At 41.9% G+C, this 15,794-nt stretch overlaps 1 protein-coding gene across 1 annotated transcript; it reads left to right on the top strand.

The window, feature by feature from the left end:
• Nucleotides 1–3,558: 3,558 nt before the first annotated feature.
• LOC124753072 (DEAD-box helicase Dbp80-like) lies at nucleotides 3,559–15,504 on the top strand (the record flags this gene model as incomplete). Its single annotated transcript, XM_047249008.1, has 2 exons — nucleotides 3,559–3,752; nucleotides 15,313–15,504. Coding segments are annotated over exons 1-2 (364 nt in total), but the record flags the coding sequence as incomplete, so codon positions are not given.
• Nucleotides 15,505–15,794: the final 290 nt, after the last annotated feature.

Raw genomic sequence — 15,794 nt, forward strand, 5'->3', positions numbered from 1 at the left:
TGGCCTTGTCAAAGTAGCTGACTGATACATTCGAGACCAGTATTATACTGGGTGGCAAGTTGTGTGCTCCGAAGTTGTTTTTTGCAGGGATCAGCAGTACCAGGATGGGATGTGATGGCCTGGTAAATCTGCTTTTGGACTAGGCTGTTGGGTAGTTATGTCAAGTGAAGGCTGAAGTGAGAGTGGCAGTGTATTGCTGTAGAGAGTCTGCATCCGAACAAATACATTTGCGTCGAATGCCGAGGCTGCGCGGGAGAGAACATTTGACACGGAGGATGGCAACTGTCAAAATGTAAGTACTGTCGTTTGTTAGCGGGTCTTCGGAAGTGTGTAGCTGGCCTTCGGTGAGGACGAGATCGACATAGAGGAAAATGGCGTGGGATTCGGAATAGGACTGTTTGAAATTTTAATTGATAGGAGGTATTTAGAGATTCCGGGAATTTTAACAGGTCAGCATCACCGTGAGTCCATACGGCAAAGGTGTCAGTTTCAGTGTGTCACATTAAATGTTCATTTTATTTTCTTCCTATGATCCCCCATTCGGATCTCCGGGCGGGGACTACTCAAGAGGATGTCGTTATCAGGAGAAAGAAAACTGGCGTTCTACGGATCGGAGCGTGGAATGTCAGATCCCTTAATCGGGCAGGTAGGTTAGAAAATTTAAAAAGGGAAATGGATAGGTTGAAGTTAGATATAGTGGGAATTAGTGAAGTTCGGTGGCAGGAGGAACAAGACTTCTGGTCAGGTGACTACAGGGTTATAAACACAAAATCAAATAGGGGTAATGCAGGAGTAGGTTTAATAATGAATATGAAAATAGGAATGCGGGTAAGCTACTACAAACAGCATAGTGAACGCATTATTGTGGCCAAGATAGATACGAAGCCCACACCTACTACAGTAGTACAAGTTTATATGCCAACTAGCTCTGCAGATGACGAAGAAATTGAAGAAATGTATGATGAAATAAAAGAAATTATTCAGATTGTGAAGGGAGACGAAAATTTAATAGTCATGGGTGACTGGAATTCGAGTGTAGGAAAAGGGAGAGAAGGAAACATAGTAGGTGAATATGGATTGGGGGACAGAAATGAAAGAGGAAGCCGGCTGGTAGAATTTTGCACAGAGCACAACATAATCATAACTAACACTTGGTTTAAGAATCATGAAAGAAGGTTGTATACATGGAAGAACCCTGGAGATACTAAAAGGTATCAGATAGATTATATAATGGTAAGACAGAGATTTAGGAACCAGGTTTTAAATTGTAAGACATTTCCAGGGGCAGATGTGGACTCTGACCACAATCTATTGGTTATGACCTGTAGATTAAAACTGAAGAAACTGCAAAAAGGTGGGAATTTAAGGAGATGGGACCTGGATAAACTAAAAGAACCAGAGGTTGTACAGAGATTCAGGGAGAGCATAAGGGAGCAATTGACAGGAATGGGGGAAATAAAAACAGTAGAAGAAGAATGGGTAGCTTTGAGGGATGAAGTAGTGAAGGCAGCAGAGGATCAAGTAGGTAAAAAGACGAGGGCTAGTAGAAATCCTTGGGTAACGGAAGAAATATTGAATTTAATTGATGAAAGGAGAAAATATAAAAATGCAGTAAGTGAAACAGGCAAAAAGGAATACAAACGTCTCAAAAATGAGATCGACAGGAAGTGCAAAATGGCTAAGCAGGGATGGCTAGAGGACAAATGTAAGGATTTAGAGGCTTGTCTCAGTAGGGGTAAGATAGATACTGCCTACAGGAAAATTAAAGAGACCTTTGGAGATAAGAGAACGACTTGTATGAATATCAAGAGCTCGGATGGAAACCCAGTTCTAAGCAAAGAAGGGAAAGCAGAAAGGTGGAAGGAGTATATAGAGGGTCTATACAAGGGCGATGTACTTGAGGACAATATTATGGAAATGGAAGAGGATATAGATGAAGATGAAATGGGAGATACGATACTGCGTGAAGAGTTTGACAGAGCACTGAAAGACATGAGTCGAAACAAGGCCCCCGGAGTAGACAATATTCCATTGGAACTACTGACGGCCGTGGGAGAGCCAGTCCTGACAAAACTCTACCATCTGGTGAGCAAGATGTATGAAACAGGCGAAATACCCTCAGACTTCAAGAAGAATATAATAATTCCAATCCCAAAGAAAGCAGGTGTTGACAGATGTGAAAATTACCGAACTATCAGCTTAATAAGTCACAGCTGCAAAATACTAACACGAATTCTCTACAGACGAATGGAAAAACTAGTAGAAGCCAACCTCGGGGAAGATCAGTTTGGATTCCATAGAAACACTGGAACACGTGAGGCAATACTGACCTTACGACTTATCTTAGAAGAAAGATTAAGGAAAGGCAAACCTACGTTTCTAGCATTTGTAGACTTAGAGAAAGCTTTTGACAATGTTGACTGGAATACTCTCTTTCAAATTCTAAAGGTGGCAGGGGTAAAATACAGGGAGCGAAAGGCTATTTACAATTTGTACAGAAACCAGATGGCAGTTATAAGAGTCGAGGGACATGAAAGGGAAGCAGTGGTTGGGAAGGGAGTAAGACAGGGTTGTAGCCTCTCCCCGATGTTGTTCAATCTGTATATTGAGCAAGCAGTAAAGGAAACAAAAGAAAAATTCGGAGTAGGTATTAAAATTCATGGAGAAGAAATAAAAACTTTGAGGTTCGCCGATGACATTGTAATTCTGTCAGAAACAGCAAAGGACTTGGAAGAGCAGTTGAATGGAATGGACAGTGTCTTGAAAGGAGGATATAAGATGAACGTCAACAAAAGCAAAACAAGGATAATGGAATGTAGTCTAATTAAGTCGGGTGATGCTGAGGGAATTAGATTAGGAAATGCACTTAAAGTAGTTAAGGAGTTTTGCTATTTGGGGAGCAAAATAACTGATGATGGTCGAAGTAGAGAGGATATAAAATGTAGGCTGGCAATGGCAAGGAAAGCGTTCCTGAAGAAGAGAAATTTGTTAACATCCAGTATTGATTTAAGTGTCAGGAAGTCATTTCTGAAAGTATTCGTATGGAGTGTAGCCATGTATGGAAGTGAAACATGGACGATAAATAGTTTGGACAAGAAGAGAATAGAAGCTTTCGAAATGTGGTGCTATAGAAGAATGCTGAAGATTAGATGGGTAGATCACATAACTAATGAGGAAGTATTGAATAGGATTGGGGAGAAGAGAAGTTTGTGGCACAACTTGACCAGAAGAAGGGATCGGTTGGTAGGACATGTTCTGAGGCATCAAGGGATCACCAATTTAGTATTGGAGGGCAGCGTGGAGGGTAAAAATCGTAGAGGGAGACCAAGAGATGAATACACCAAGCAGATTCAGAAGGATGTAGGTTGCAGTAGGTACTGGGAGATGAAAAAGCTTGCACAGGATAGAGTAGCATGGAGAGCTGCATCAAACCAGTCTCAGGACTGAAGACCACAACAACAACAACATGATCATTACACCCCGATTGCAGTACTGCAACGTGTTTAGTTGTTTGGATACATCCTATTTGGACATTATAAGGTGTTTGTCTTGCTATTTTCAACAGTAGCCACTCGTGTAAATGTTTCAGACAAGGAAGATCGCATCGTGGTTGTCTGAGAAGATGTCCAGAGATGGGCACGCAGTGGCACTGCTGACGGGAGAGCTGACGGTAGAGCAGAGGATTGCGGTTCTAGATCGCTTCCGGGAAGGCATCGAGAAGGTGCTGATCACCACCAACGTGCTCGCCAGGGGTGAGTCTGCCGTTAATCTCGTGTCGAGTTAATCGGTTTGGATACGGCCGAGTGACCTGTTTATTGCCTAAGTCTGTGTCTGCGTAGGCGTGGGCATGTGGGAGCACCTCCGAGGGACACCTGGCAGTTGTAGTCGTTGAATCCTGTTTTTCTTTGTTTTGAGAAGAACAAAGTGCCAATCCTTGCACCACTTTGAAGTCTTACCAAAGTGTGACACGATATTTGTATAGCTATCTTTGTATAGTACTTAATTATAGGTAACTGAACAGTCTACAAGAATTCTTGGATTACTAGTTACATTGTTTATGAAATTGTAAATGTACAACATAAGAAGCAAGGGTTTGAACACAACTTACTGGGGCACATGTGAAGTTACTTCCAGATCTGTCGATCAGTCTCTGTCCAAGATAATATGCTACATCCTTTCTAGCAATAAATCCTCAATCCAGTGTGGAATTGTGTGTGATACCCCATATTATCGTAGTTTATTAATAAATGTTGTTATGGTACCAAAGGTTTTGCTGTCTATAGCAGTTCTCTACTGACATGCCTCACAGAGTGGTGTCTTCTGCCCCATATTATCGTGGTTTATTAATAAATGTTGGTATGGTACCGATGGTTTTGCTGTCTATTGCAGTTCTCCACTGACCTGTCTTACGGAGTGGCGTCTTCAGCACTGTCCTGATCGTCTTCACTCCTAGAGCATCGACAGTGGCTTTTGCTTTTCCACTGACAAAACTGCCTGTATGAATTTCTGGCGGCACAAATGGTTTCTCCCACCATCTCTAAATTTTCGGCCTGTTGCCCTTCCATTCGTTGACACACACTATGAAATTCCTGGGGCTCGTGCTTAGTAGGAAAATCTCTTGGTCCTCCCATGTATCTTACCTGATAGCCCGCTGTATACGGTCCCTCAGTGTCCTACACGTCCTCAATAGTACTTCCTGGGGTGCCGAATGAACCACCCTCCTCCTTTTGTACCGGTCCCTTGTGCGATCGAAGCTCGACTGTGTGTGCTTTGTTTATGCATTTGCACGCCCATCCCTTTTACGTCATCTCAACACTTATCCATCATCATGGCACCTGTTTGGCCACGGGCGCTTTTTACACCAGTCTGTATGCTGGAGCTGCTGAACTACCACTGTCCTACAGCCGTGACTTTCTCCTCGGCAGGTATGCGTGCCGTTTTTCTGCCCTGCTTGGCCACCCATTCTATGCCTCCTTCTTTGATGATTCCTTTGATCATCATTATGGGGCTCGTCCCTCTCCTCTGTTACCTCCTAGAGTCCGCTTTCGCCACTTGCTACGGCAGCTTAACTTCACGCTACTTGCAACTTTCCCAGTGGGTGTGAACCCTTCACCATCTTGGCTTTGTGATGCGGCCCATGTTAACCTCGGCCTTCATTCGCTTCCTGAGGACACTACTCCAGCCTCAGTCTATCGCCTCCAGTTTCACGACCTTCGCATGGAACTTTGCAATGGTACTTTTGTATACACTAATGGCTCTCAGACTGACAGTCAGGTCGGGTGTGCCTTCGCCATTGGCACCTGTGTCTTTCGATATCAGCTTCCGGCACACTGCTCAGTATTTAAAGCCGAGCTCTTCGCCCTGTATCAGGCCACAGAGTACATCCAGCGACACAGCCTTTTCAGTTGTGTCCTCTGCTCAGACTCTCAGCACCCTTCACAGTCTCTGTGCGCTGTACATCGCCCATACATAGTGCAGCGGGTTCAGGAAAACTGTCACTTGCTCACTCTTGGTAAAGCCAATGTCATGTTTCTGTGGGTCCCTGATCATGTTGATCTGCTTGGAAACGAGGCTGCTGATGCTGCTGTCAAGGCTGCAATCCTCGTACCTCAACCTGCGAATACCTATATTCCCTCTGATTATCTCTACGTTGCTGTCTGTCAGGAGGTGCTGCCCTTTGGCGTTGCCAATAGTCCTCCCTTCACGAGAATAAGCTTTGGCGTATTAAGCCTCACCCCGCGCCGTGGATGACGTCCTCCTCGGCCCTCCCGCTGGGATGAGATTATTTTAACTTGGATGTGTATTGGGCACTGCCTTTTTAGCCATCGTCATTTGCTTAGTGGTGTTACCCCACCACTATGTATGCATTGCACCCAAATTTTAACTGTCAGACACTTCCTGCAGGAATGCCCCCCCCCCCCCCCCCCCCTGCCGCTTTTTTTTTTTTTTTTTTTTTTTTTTTTTTTTTTTTTTTTTTTTTTTTTTACGTTCCAGTTTGGGTTTGCCGTAAGATTTATCAGCTGTCTTAGCGAATGGCGTGCAGGCTGTCGCCTGCGTTTTACTTTTTATCTACCAATGCAATATGGTGAAGACCATTTAATTTTTAGTTTTGGACCTCCATTGTGTGTGTATATATAATCACTTTTTCCACATGCTATTTTTAGCTGTCTCCTATTCTGTCCTTTGGGACTGATGTAGTCGTTTCCCTGGTCTGTGTTTGTGTTCTATAGTCTTGGCTTGGGTGTGTATGACCCCATTTGTTTTTTGTGCCCTAAAACAAAACAAAAGTGTCTTGTAATTCAAAAAACTTTGTTCCTCTGTCTGTTACCAGTTTTGGATGCTTTCACATCAATCCTCTGAAGTTGCACATTTCTTATGCCATCCTAACACTCCAAAATGGGTGGTGTGTTGGTTTTGTGATTTTATTTGCTGAGTATGTAAAGCAGCATGGATGTCCACAGTGATTGCACACCTAACACACTGACTGCTGCAAGCAGAGATATGGATGTTTCACCACCAGGCCAGGCCACAGCATCAGGCATAAGCCTCTTCTGTGGCTGCTGGTGGCCTAGTAGCAGTCAACATGTTAAACGATAAGCTTGAAGGATGAATAGTGAAGCTGTGTTTGCATAGTGTTAGTATTTACTACTTAACAGTGAAATCAAACAGTGGAAACTCCGTGTAGGAATATCGGTAATAAAGAAAAATATAGGTTGTAACTTACTGTTTACTGTAAAGATGAGATGCTAAGTTGCAGATGGGCACAATTAAAACATGCAATTCACTCACACAAGCAAGCACTCCTCACGCACGTGACTGCCAACTCTGTCAGCTCGTGCCAGAATGCATTGTAACCCGAGCTGCCAGATTTGATAGTCGTGTGCACGAGGTGGGCTTACTTGTGTGAGTGAGTGAATGGTGTGTGTTTCTCTTTTTCTGACAAAGGCTGTGACTGAAGGCTTATGTGTAAGTCTTTTAATTGTGCCTGTCTGCAACTTAGCGTGTTGTCTTTGCCATTTGACTGTGTAAATCAAAATATCCTTTTAAGTAAATTAGAGTATTATAGTGTAACAGGAAATGCTGCAAAATGGTTCAAATCACATATCTCTGGCAGGAAACAAAGGGTGTTATTAGGAAAGAGACATGTATCAAGCTATCAGGCATCATTCAACTGGGAACTAATTACATGTGGGGTCCCACAAGGTTCCATTTTGGGCCCTTACTTTTTCTTGTGTATATCAATGACGTTTCATCAGTAACATTACCAGATACCAAGCTCGTTTTGTTTGCCGATGATACGAACATTGCAATAAATATCAAATCAAGTGTAGTCTTAGAAAGATCAGCTAATAAAATATTTGTGGACATTAATCACTGGTTCCTAGCCAACTCTTTGTCACTAAACTTTGAAAAAACACACTACATGCAGTTCAGAACTTGTAAGGGGTGTCCCACGAGTATATGTCTAACATACGATGACAAGAAGATAGACGAAGTGGACAGTGTTAAATTCTTGGGATTACAGCTTGATAATAAATTCAAATGGGAGGAGCACACCACAGAACTGCTGAAGCGTCTTAACAAATCTCTGTTTGCAATGCGAATTTTGTCAGACGTAGGGGATATAAAAATGAAAAAGCTGGCATACTATGCTTACTTTCATTCCATAATGTCATACGGGATTATTTTTTGGGGTAATTCATCAAGCCAAGCTAAAGTTTTCCGGGCACAAAAACGTGCAGTAAGAGTTATATGTCATGTGAACTCAAGAACATCCTGCAGAAGCCTGTTTAGGGAACTAGGGACTAACTACTGCTTCCCAATATATTTATTCCTTAATGAAATTTGTCATTAAAAATATATCACTTTTTCAAACCAACAGCTCAATTCATGGAATCAATACTAGGAATAAGAATAATCTTCAAAAGGATTTAAAGTCATGTAGTGCTGTACAAAAAGGTGTGCATTATTCAGGAACACATTAAGAGAAGCCCAAAGGATTTATTGGTGGCCAACTCCTTCTACTCCATTGATGAATTTCTCAGTAAAACCAACTGATTTGTGTGTGTGTGTGTGTATATATATATATATATATATATATATATATATATATATATATATATATATATATATATATATATATATATATATATATATATATATATATAAAAAAACAAAGATGATGTGACTTACCAAATGAAAGCGCTGGCACGTCGATAGACACACAAACGTACATACAAAATTCAAGCTTTCGCAACAAACTGTTGCCTCATCAGGAAAGAGGGAAGGAGAGGGAAAGACGAAAGGAAATGGGTTTTAAGGGAGAGGGTAAGGAGTCATTCCAATCCCGGGAGCGGAAAGACTTACCTTAGGGGGGAAAAAAGGACAGGTATACACTCGTGCACACACACACATATCCATCCACACATAAACAGACACAAGCAGACATATTTAAAGAACCACAACACCCTAATTCAGTAGTTAACCTTTCCTCCAAACCTCTCTCCCAATCCGAAACCTCTGTCCTATCCAAAGGCCTCACCTTCAGCCCCACTCCCAGATTCAACCAAACAGCCCTCGTCAAAGATTTACTGTCCTACACTCGTACTCTCGGCTGGAAGTATCACTTTGCCACGAAGAAAAATGATCCTAATCCTACTCCTAATGATCCAACTCCCCAAGACACTATCCAAATTGAACCCTGCCTGGAACAGTTCCGTCCTCCGTCACAGCGGGACCCACCTCCTCGTCCTCAAAATCACCCTCTCCAAACCTTCCAGGAATTTCTGACTTCCAGCCTTGCCTCTCAATCCTTCTTAAAAAAAACCTCAATCCTACTCCCAACATCACCACTGCTGAAGCCCAGGCTATCCGTGATCTGAGGGCTGACCGGTCCATCGTCATTCTTCCGGCGGACGAGGGTTCCACGACCGTGGTACTTGATCGTCGGGAGTATGTGGCTGAGGGATTGCGTCAGCTTTCAGACAACACCACATACAAAGTTTGCCAAGGTAATCCCATTCCTGATGTCCAGGCGGAGCTTCAAGGAATCCTCAGAACCTTAGGCCCCCTACAAAACCTTTCACCTGACTCCATCAACCTCCTGACCCCACCGACACCCTGCACCCCTACCTTCTACCTTCTTCCTAAAATTCACAAACCCAATCATCCCAGCCGCCCCATTGTAGCTGGTTACCAAGCCCCCACAGAACGTATCTCTGCCTACGTAGATCAACACCTTCAACCCATTACATGCAGTCTCCCATCCTTCATCAAAGACACCAACCACTTTCTCGAACACCTGGAATCCTTACCCAATCCGTTACCCCCGGAAACCATCCTTGTAACCATTGATGCCACTTCCTTATACACAAATATCCCGCACGTCCAGGGCCTCGCTGCGATGGAGCACTTCCTTTCACGCCGATCACCTGCCACCCTACCTAAAACCTCTTTCGTCATTACCTTAGCCAGCTTCATCCTGACCCACAGCTTCCTCACTTTTGAAGACCAGACATACCAACAATTAAAGGGAACAGCCATGGGTACCAGGATGGCCCCCTCGTACGCCAACCTATTCATGGGTCGCTTAGAGGAAGCCTTCTTGGTTACCCAAGCCTGCCAACCCAAAGTTTGGTACAGATTTATTGATGACATCTTCGTGATCTGGACTCACAGTGAAGAAGAACTCCAGATTTTCCTCTCCAACCTCAACTCCTTTGGTTCCATCAGATTCACCTGGTCCTACTCCAAATCCCATGCCACTTTCCTTGATGTTGACCTCCACCTGTCCAATGGCAAAAAAAAAAGAGGTCTTTAAATATGTCTGCTGGTGTCTGTATATGTGTGGATGGATATGTGTGTGTGTGCGTGCGTGAGTGCGCGCGAGTGTATACCCGTCCTTTTTTCCCCCTAAGGTAAGTCTTTCCGCTCCCGGGATTGGAATGACTCCTTACCCTCTTTGTTTTTAGATATATTTTTCCCATGTGGAATGTTTCCCTCTATCAATTCAGTATATATATATATAACTTCTGCACAATTTCAGTGCAGTAATGTGTTCATTGTAAATAAGTATTATAGTAGTTGTATTACATGTTTATTACCTAATACATAAATAAAAAACTTTTTTATTTTAAATTCAGTGCATTAGTATTTGTGAAATGACTTTCATATAGTGTTCATTAAAAAATGATCATTCCACTTGGGACCTGTGGAATGGTACATCAGCTTATTTGTTTTAGTTGTAAATATTTGTCATGTATTGTTGTTTTTCTGACATGTTCCACATCCTGGAGGACCACCTCACTACGGATCAATTGGAATGAAAGTAAATCTAATCTAATCTAATAAGTAGCCATCTGTCTTTTTCCTACAGTGTTGAGATTCCTACTTAACAGAGAATCTGGCAACTTGCCGGCAGTATGTGCACATCGTTCTATTCAGCTGAGCCGCACTGCTACTCGCTCGTCTGTCAGAGTACCTGTGCACCACCAACTGCTGTCCAGCCGAGTGTTCCCGAGAGAATACGAGTGAGGCTGAAACTGCTCCTCTCCTTACTGCCATGAGACAAAATAGAAACTGTGGGGCCCGTGGAATACCGTGAAACAGCTGCTCAAATCACCACCAAATCCCTACCGTGTTTCTCTCTTGGGCCAGAAGTTGGAACCAGTGTCAACCGAGGCTCAGCTGAACAAAATCATTTTTTCTTCCATTGCTGCAGAGTCCAGGTTTTATGGCTTTGGCACCCATTTCCCTGTTCCGGGCATTTGTATAATTGATGTGTGGTTTTGCAATTCCAGCTCACCTTGTAATTCCCAGCTTGTGCAGCTCCCTTTGCGTTGCTTTGTTGCGTACAGGATTTCAGAGTTCAGCATTCAATTCTTTAGTGACTTTTACAGCTGTTGTCCTCTTAAATTTTTTAAAATTATCTTCTTGAATGACATCTTTCACAATCACTCGACATACACTTTTGTTCGTGTTGTTACTTAGTGGGTACTTTCCCAGTATGTGTTAGAAATGTTTGGTACTGTGCCTCTTGAAATGCTAAACACATCGGCTACCTCGGTTACAGAAGCACCCACCGTACGAGTGCCAACAGTTTATGTGCTTCCCAAATCACTTGGTTCCTACATAATGCTCTCACAACTACACACAATACTTCGCTGACTACAACCGATGCAATGTATTGAAGATGTTGTACAGGTGCTGTTCATAGCCAAATACGACAGCACGACCTGCAGGCGGGCTGGCATCTGAATTTTGTTCAAGAATGCATTCCTCGTGGCGTTTCCATATTTTTGTCCAACCCCTGTATTTTGTTGGAGAGTAAGAAGTGAAAGTACTGTATTTACTCGAGTCTAAGCCGCACTTTTTTCCAGTTTTTGTAATCCAAAAACCCGCCTGCAGCTTAGAATCGAGTGGAAAGCAAGCGGAAGTTCTGAAAAATGTTGGTAGGTGCCGCCACAATGAACTTCTGCCATCAAATATATGTAGCGCTACATAGGCATGCTTTGCAGGCACAAAGATAAATACTGGCGCCAAAACCTCTGTGTTAGTAAATAAATTTAAAAAAAAGGTGGAAGACGAGCTTTTTTCTCCGCCCCATGTTTCGACCGCTGCATTTTCATACATTATCCAACGAAATAAATACAAATTCCGTATTGTTCAGCTTTGAATGTAGCAGCATTTCAATGTACCACAAAAATCCACTGGCAAGACTGTTCTAGATGTTTGTCAATATGGCCAACTCTACGTTCTGAATTTTTTCCTACCTGTCAGAAGAGATGGTTGCTAATAGGAACTTTTATGAATTGTGAATCACATGCAGTATTCTCTTCACCGTAAGAATAATATGAATATAAACATTTTGCCATGTATTGTTTCATGTTTGCTGCTATCTCATTTAAATCCTGTCTGCCTAATAAACTACGAAACTAGAGTGAGACAACAGCAAGCGCGGAAGAATATACGTATCATGTCATTATTGTATTCGTATTATTCTTATGCTGGATAGTGATACAGTCAGAAATGAAGCACGGCAACTGACTAGATTTTTAAATCTAAGATGACTCTAATTTCTATGCAGAATGTTATGTACTAAACAGGCGTCTGCAAGGATTTTCAAACGGAGAAAAATTTTCGCTAAACTCTCGTTCAGAACATCTGTCATATGCAGTCTATTATTTGGTTCTTGTTGATCATTATCAAAGAAATCAGCAGTGTATGTAATAACAAATAACAATCTCTTGTCATTCTTTCGCTTATGTGACAATTCCTCTCTTTTTATTGTAAGCGGCGGTAGCGTGCACAAAAGCAAGCCATGCCTCGAGCGGCGACAGGTCGTAATCACTCATTATCAGAATGTGACAAACAATGCATGACACAGTACAATAATGCAGTTTCAGCTTAGAGTGACGTAAACACCTATAACAAAGAGAACGGCATTGATCTGATTAAAGCAAAATAAGCGATCGATTCAAACCAGACAAAACTTTTGAAAAAGGAAAGATACCCTTATAAATATGGACTGAGCGCCTGACACATACCAATGGCTACTTGATAAAGCTTAAATGTTGAGCTTACAACTCGAACCAAACTACTGTAGCTGTATCTTCATCCATTCGACCTAAATTGTGTCTCATGTTACAGTGGACCAACTTTGTTTCAATTTGGAGGTGCGGTCTAAAACTTTGCTCTCCCCCCTTGAATTTCGAGTCTCAAATTTCAGGTGCGGCTTAGATTCGGGAAAATTTTTTTCCCTTCCTTTAGAGTCTCATTTTTCAGGTGCGGCTTAGATTCGAGTGCGGCTTAGATTCGAGTAAATACAGTACCTTGGTTGCCGAAGCACCCACCGTACGAGTGCCAACAGTTTACGTGCTTCCCAAATCACTTGGTTCCTACATAGTGCTCTCACAACTACACACAATACTTTTCTGGCTACAACCGATGCAACGTATTGAAGATGTTGTGCAGGTGCTGTTCGTGATCAAATACGACAGCACGACCTGCAGGCGGGCTGGCATCTGAATTTTGTTCAAGAATGCATTCCTCGTGGCGTTTCCATATTTTTGTCCAACCCCTGTATTTTGTAGGGGACTAAGAAGTGAAAGTATGCAAACTACGCTGGCAGTCGTGTCTGCAGGCCGACGCAGTGAGAGTGGCTTCTGAGTGTTTAGTAGGATGAACTGAGCTGCTCGGTTACACGTGGGTGCCACTGTAGTTCATCATCCGTCCGAATGCAGGAGAACTTCACTTGTGGCGCCACATCCAGTGTGTACCAGTAAGGCTTTTTCTTTTCTGTGGAACTGCATAATATTAATCTTTGTAAGACTAAGGTTAAGCTGTTCACTGTCAAGCAGATGTAAGCCTGTTCCACAATTCCTGTGACAGATAGTGGGGTAACTTGGGGTAAATCCGGCCGGGTGCATAAACCCGACCACCCTCTGTTTGTGAGAAATGGCAAAGCGGAACTATTTAGCATTAGTGTTACTATATAGAGCATTCGAAACAACGAAAATGTCACCTTGGCAGCTTTGCCACATTTGATATTTAGACACTCAAAAGACAAGAAATGTGTTTTTGATTGTTTCAATTTAATTTTTGTGCAAATTGCATTACTACATTTTCCTTATTAAATAAAATGATCGCAAAACAAATGGTAAGTGATTTTGTTGTGCATTTAGTGACCCATTCAATGTATGTATCGTTTTTGTCGGAAATTTCGTGTAAATTGTTTGTGTGTGTTAAATGGAAAAATGGCATGGTGGGGTAAAGCCGACTGCTAAATGGTGGGGTAAATCCAACTACATATTTTTTATTGTTTGTGTATGGAATTATTTATTTATGGAAACAAAGTGAATTTTTGTTTATTTTTAGGAAAATGGTACGAAATTACAAACAGAAAACGACAAAACGTAATCAAAACGATATTCACCGAGCAGTTGCTGCAATGCAAATGGGAATGTTTTTATGATCACTCATGATTTTAACATTTCAAGATCGACATTGCTGTTGCGTGGCCGTGCAATAAAATCATCTTTTTTCAATTGAAATTCACATTCATATAACTTTCAGTACATGAAGTACTCTAAACATTATTTTTTTGGATACATTTTGTTCATTTACGTAAAAAAACATAATTGCTAATAATTATTTCCCAAAAAAACTGTTCATTTATAACTATTTCTATGCAAAATTAGCCAAACAAATGGGGGTCGGATTTACCCCACCATTTTTGCAAATGGCAAAATTGGACATTTCTTAAAATACGGATATCTCAAAATCTATTAATGGTATAACAAAAATATTTTGCAAACAGTTGTTCCTTTATATTGCCTGTAATTTAACCTATATAAAGTTAAGATCCGACCTCTTACAAGTTTTTTATAGCCACAAGAAATTACTTGGTCGGTTTTATCCCACCTTACCCTATACCCCATCTGTCCATAAAGTTTCAAGACTGGATTAGTTAAAAATAGAGAAATATAGTCTCCCCACAGTTAAGTTCAACACAAAGGACATTCATACAACCATGGGGAAACTGTCAGAAACATCCTTCTTTAGGATGTCATTCAACTTGAGCATAACATTTACACCTTAGTTGATCTTTGAAAACTGTGAGGGATCCATTCTGCACTTTTTCATTTTGTGATAGGTTCTTGTCAGCAACATTAAGCGTCATCACCCCAGAAAAGAATTTTGTGGGTCTTTCTTTTCAGTTGAGCCACGGTAAGTGTCCATGCATTGTCATTTTTGTTTGGGAGTTGAGGTATGTGGGACAAACTTGGTACACACTTTTGTCTTCCTCAAAATTTTCTGGAGAATGTCTTGATCAGTTGAGACAGCGATGGTCAGTTTGTTGCTTTATTGAGATTTGTGACACAACAATGTTGAGCTGCACGGCCACTATTTACAACTGCTTACTAACAACTGACGGGTCAAATGCAAATCTGTTGTTTCCATTTGTTAATTCGAGCAGCCATTGTTGTTTCTGACATATCTAATATTCCAGGAATAAAATAATTTCTGGACCTTTTTGGATGGTCCGTATGTAGTAGCTGGTAGCAGGACATGATGTCTCACAGTTTATCATCAGCTGCTGTATCCTCTGTATGTTCTTGCACAATTTTTTTTGTCACTAGACATACAATTTGTGTGATAATGTGCTGACTGTTAGGATGAATACCAAATGCCAGTAAAAAACAATGCTGATTCAAATGATTTTGAGAAGCATTCTCCCATTGTGTTTGTATTGAAAACATAGCTGTTATTTGTACAGGTGTGTAGTTTCAAGTTACAATATCCTTTCTGCAGGTATCGACGTCGAGCAGGTGACTATTGTGGTGAACTTCGATCTGCCAGTGCTGGTGAACCGGCGGGCAGATTGCGAGACGTACCTCCACAGGATCGGCCGGACAGGTCGCTTCGGCAAGGCTGGCATTGCTATCAACCTGGTTGACGGACAGGAGGCGATGGGGCTGCTGCGGCAGATCGAGGAGCACTTCGGTACGGACGAATGTGTGGTTTGGTTTGTCACATGTGGCAGGGTAGTGACTCGCTGCTATTAATGGGGAGACGCAGCTTCTTTCTGAGCAATGATGTTTCCAGTGTTCAGGCTTTATCCTCTGACTAGATGTGTGATTGCACCACATTCTGAGCTCATAAATCTATTCTGTCAATGTTGAAATAAAAATAAGGAAAGAGGCAGGGGTAACAACATCCCCTGTAATTGATGAAAAGTACAGTCAACAGATGTGTGAGTGAGGCTGATAATGTTGCTAATTTTCAGATGACGT

The sequence above is a fragment of the Schistocerca piceifrons genome, unplaced genomic scaffold, assembly GCF_021461385.2.
Source record: "Schistocerca piceifrons isolate TAMUIC-IGC-003096 unplaced genomic scaffold, iqSchPice1.1 HiC_scaffold_515, whole genome shotgun sequence".
Lineage (NCBI taxonomy): Eukaryota > Metazoa > Arthropoda > Insecta > Orthoptera > Acrididae > Schistocerca > Schistocerca piceifrons.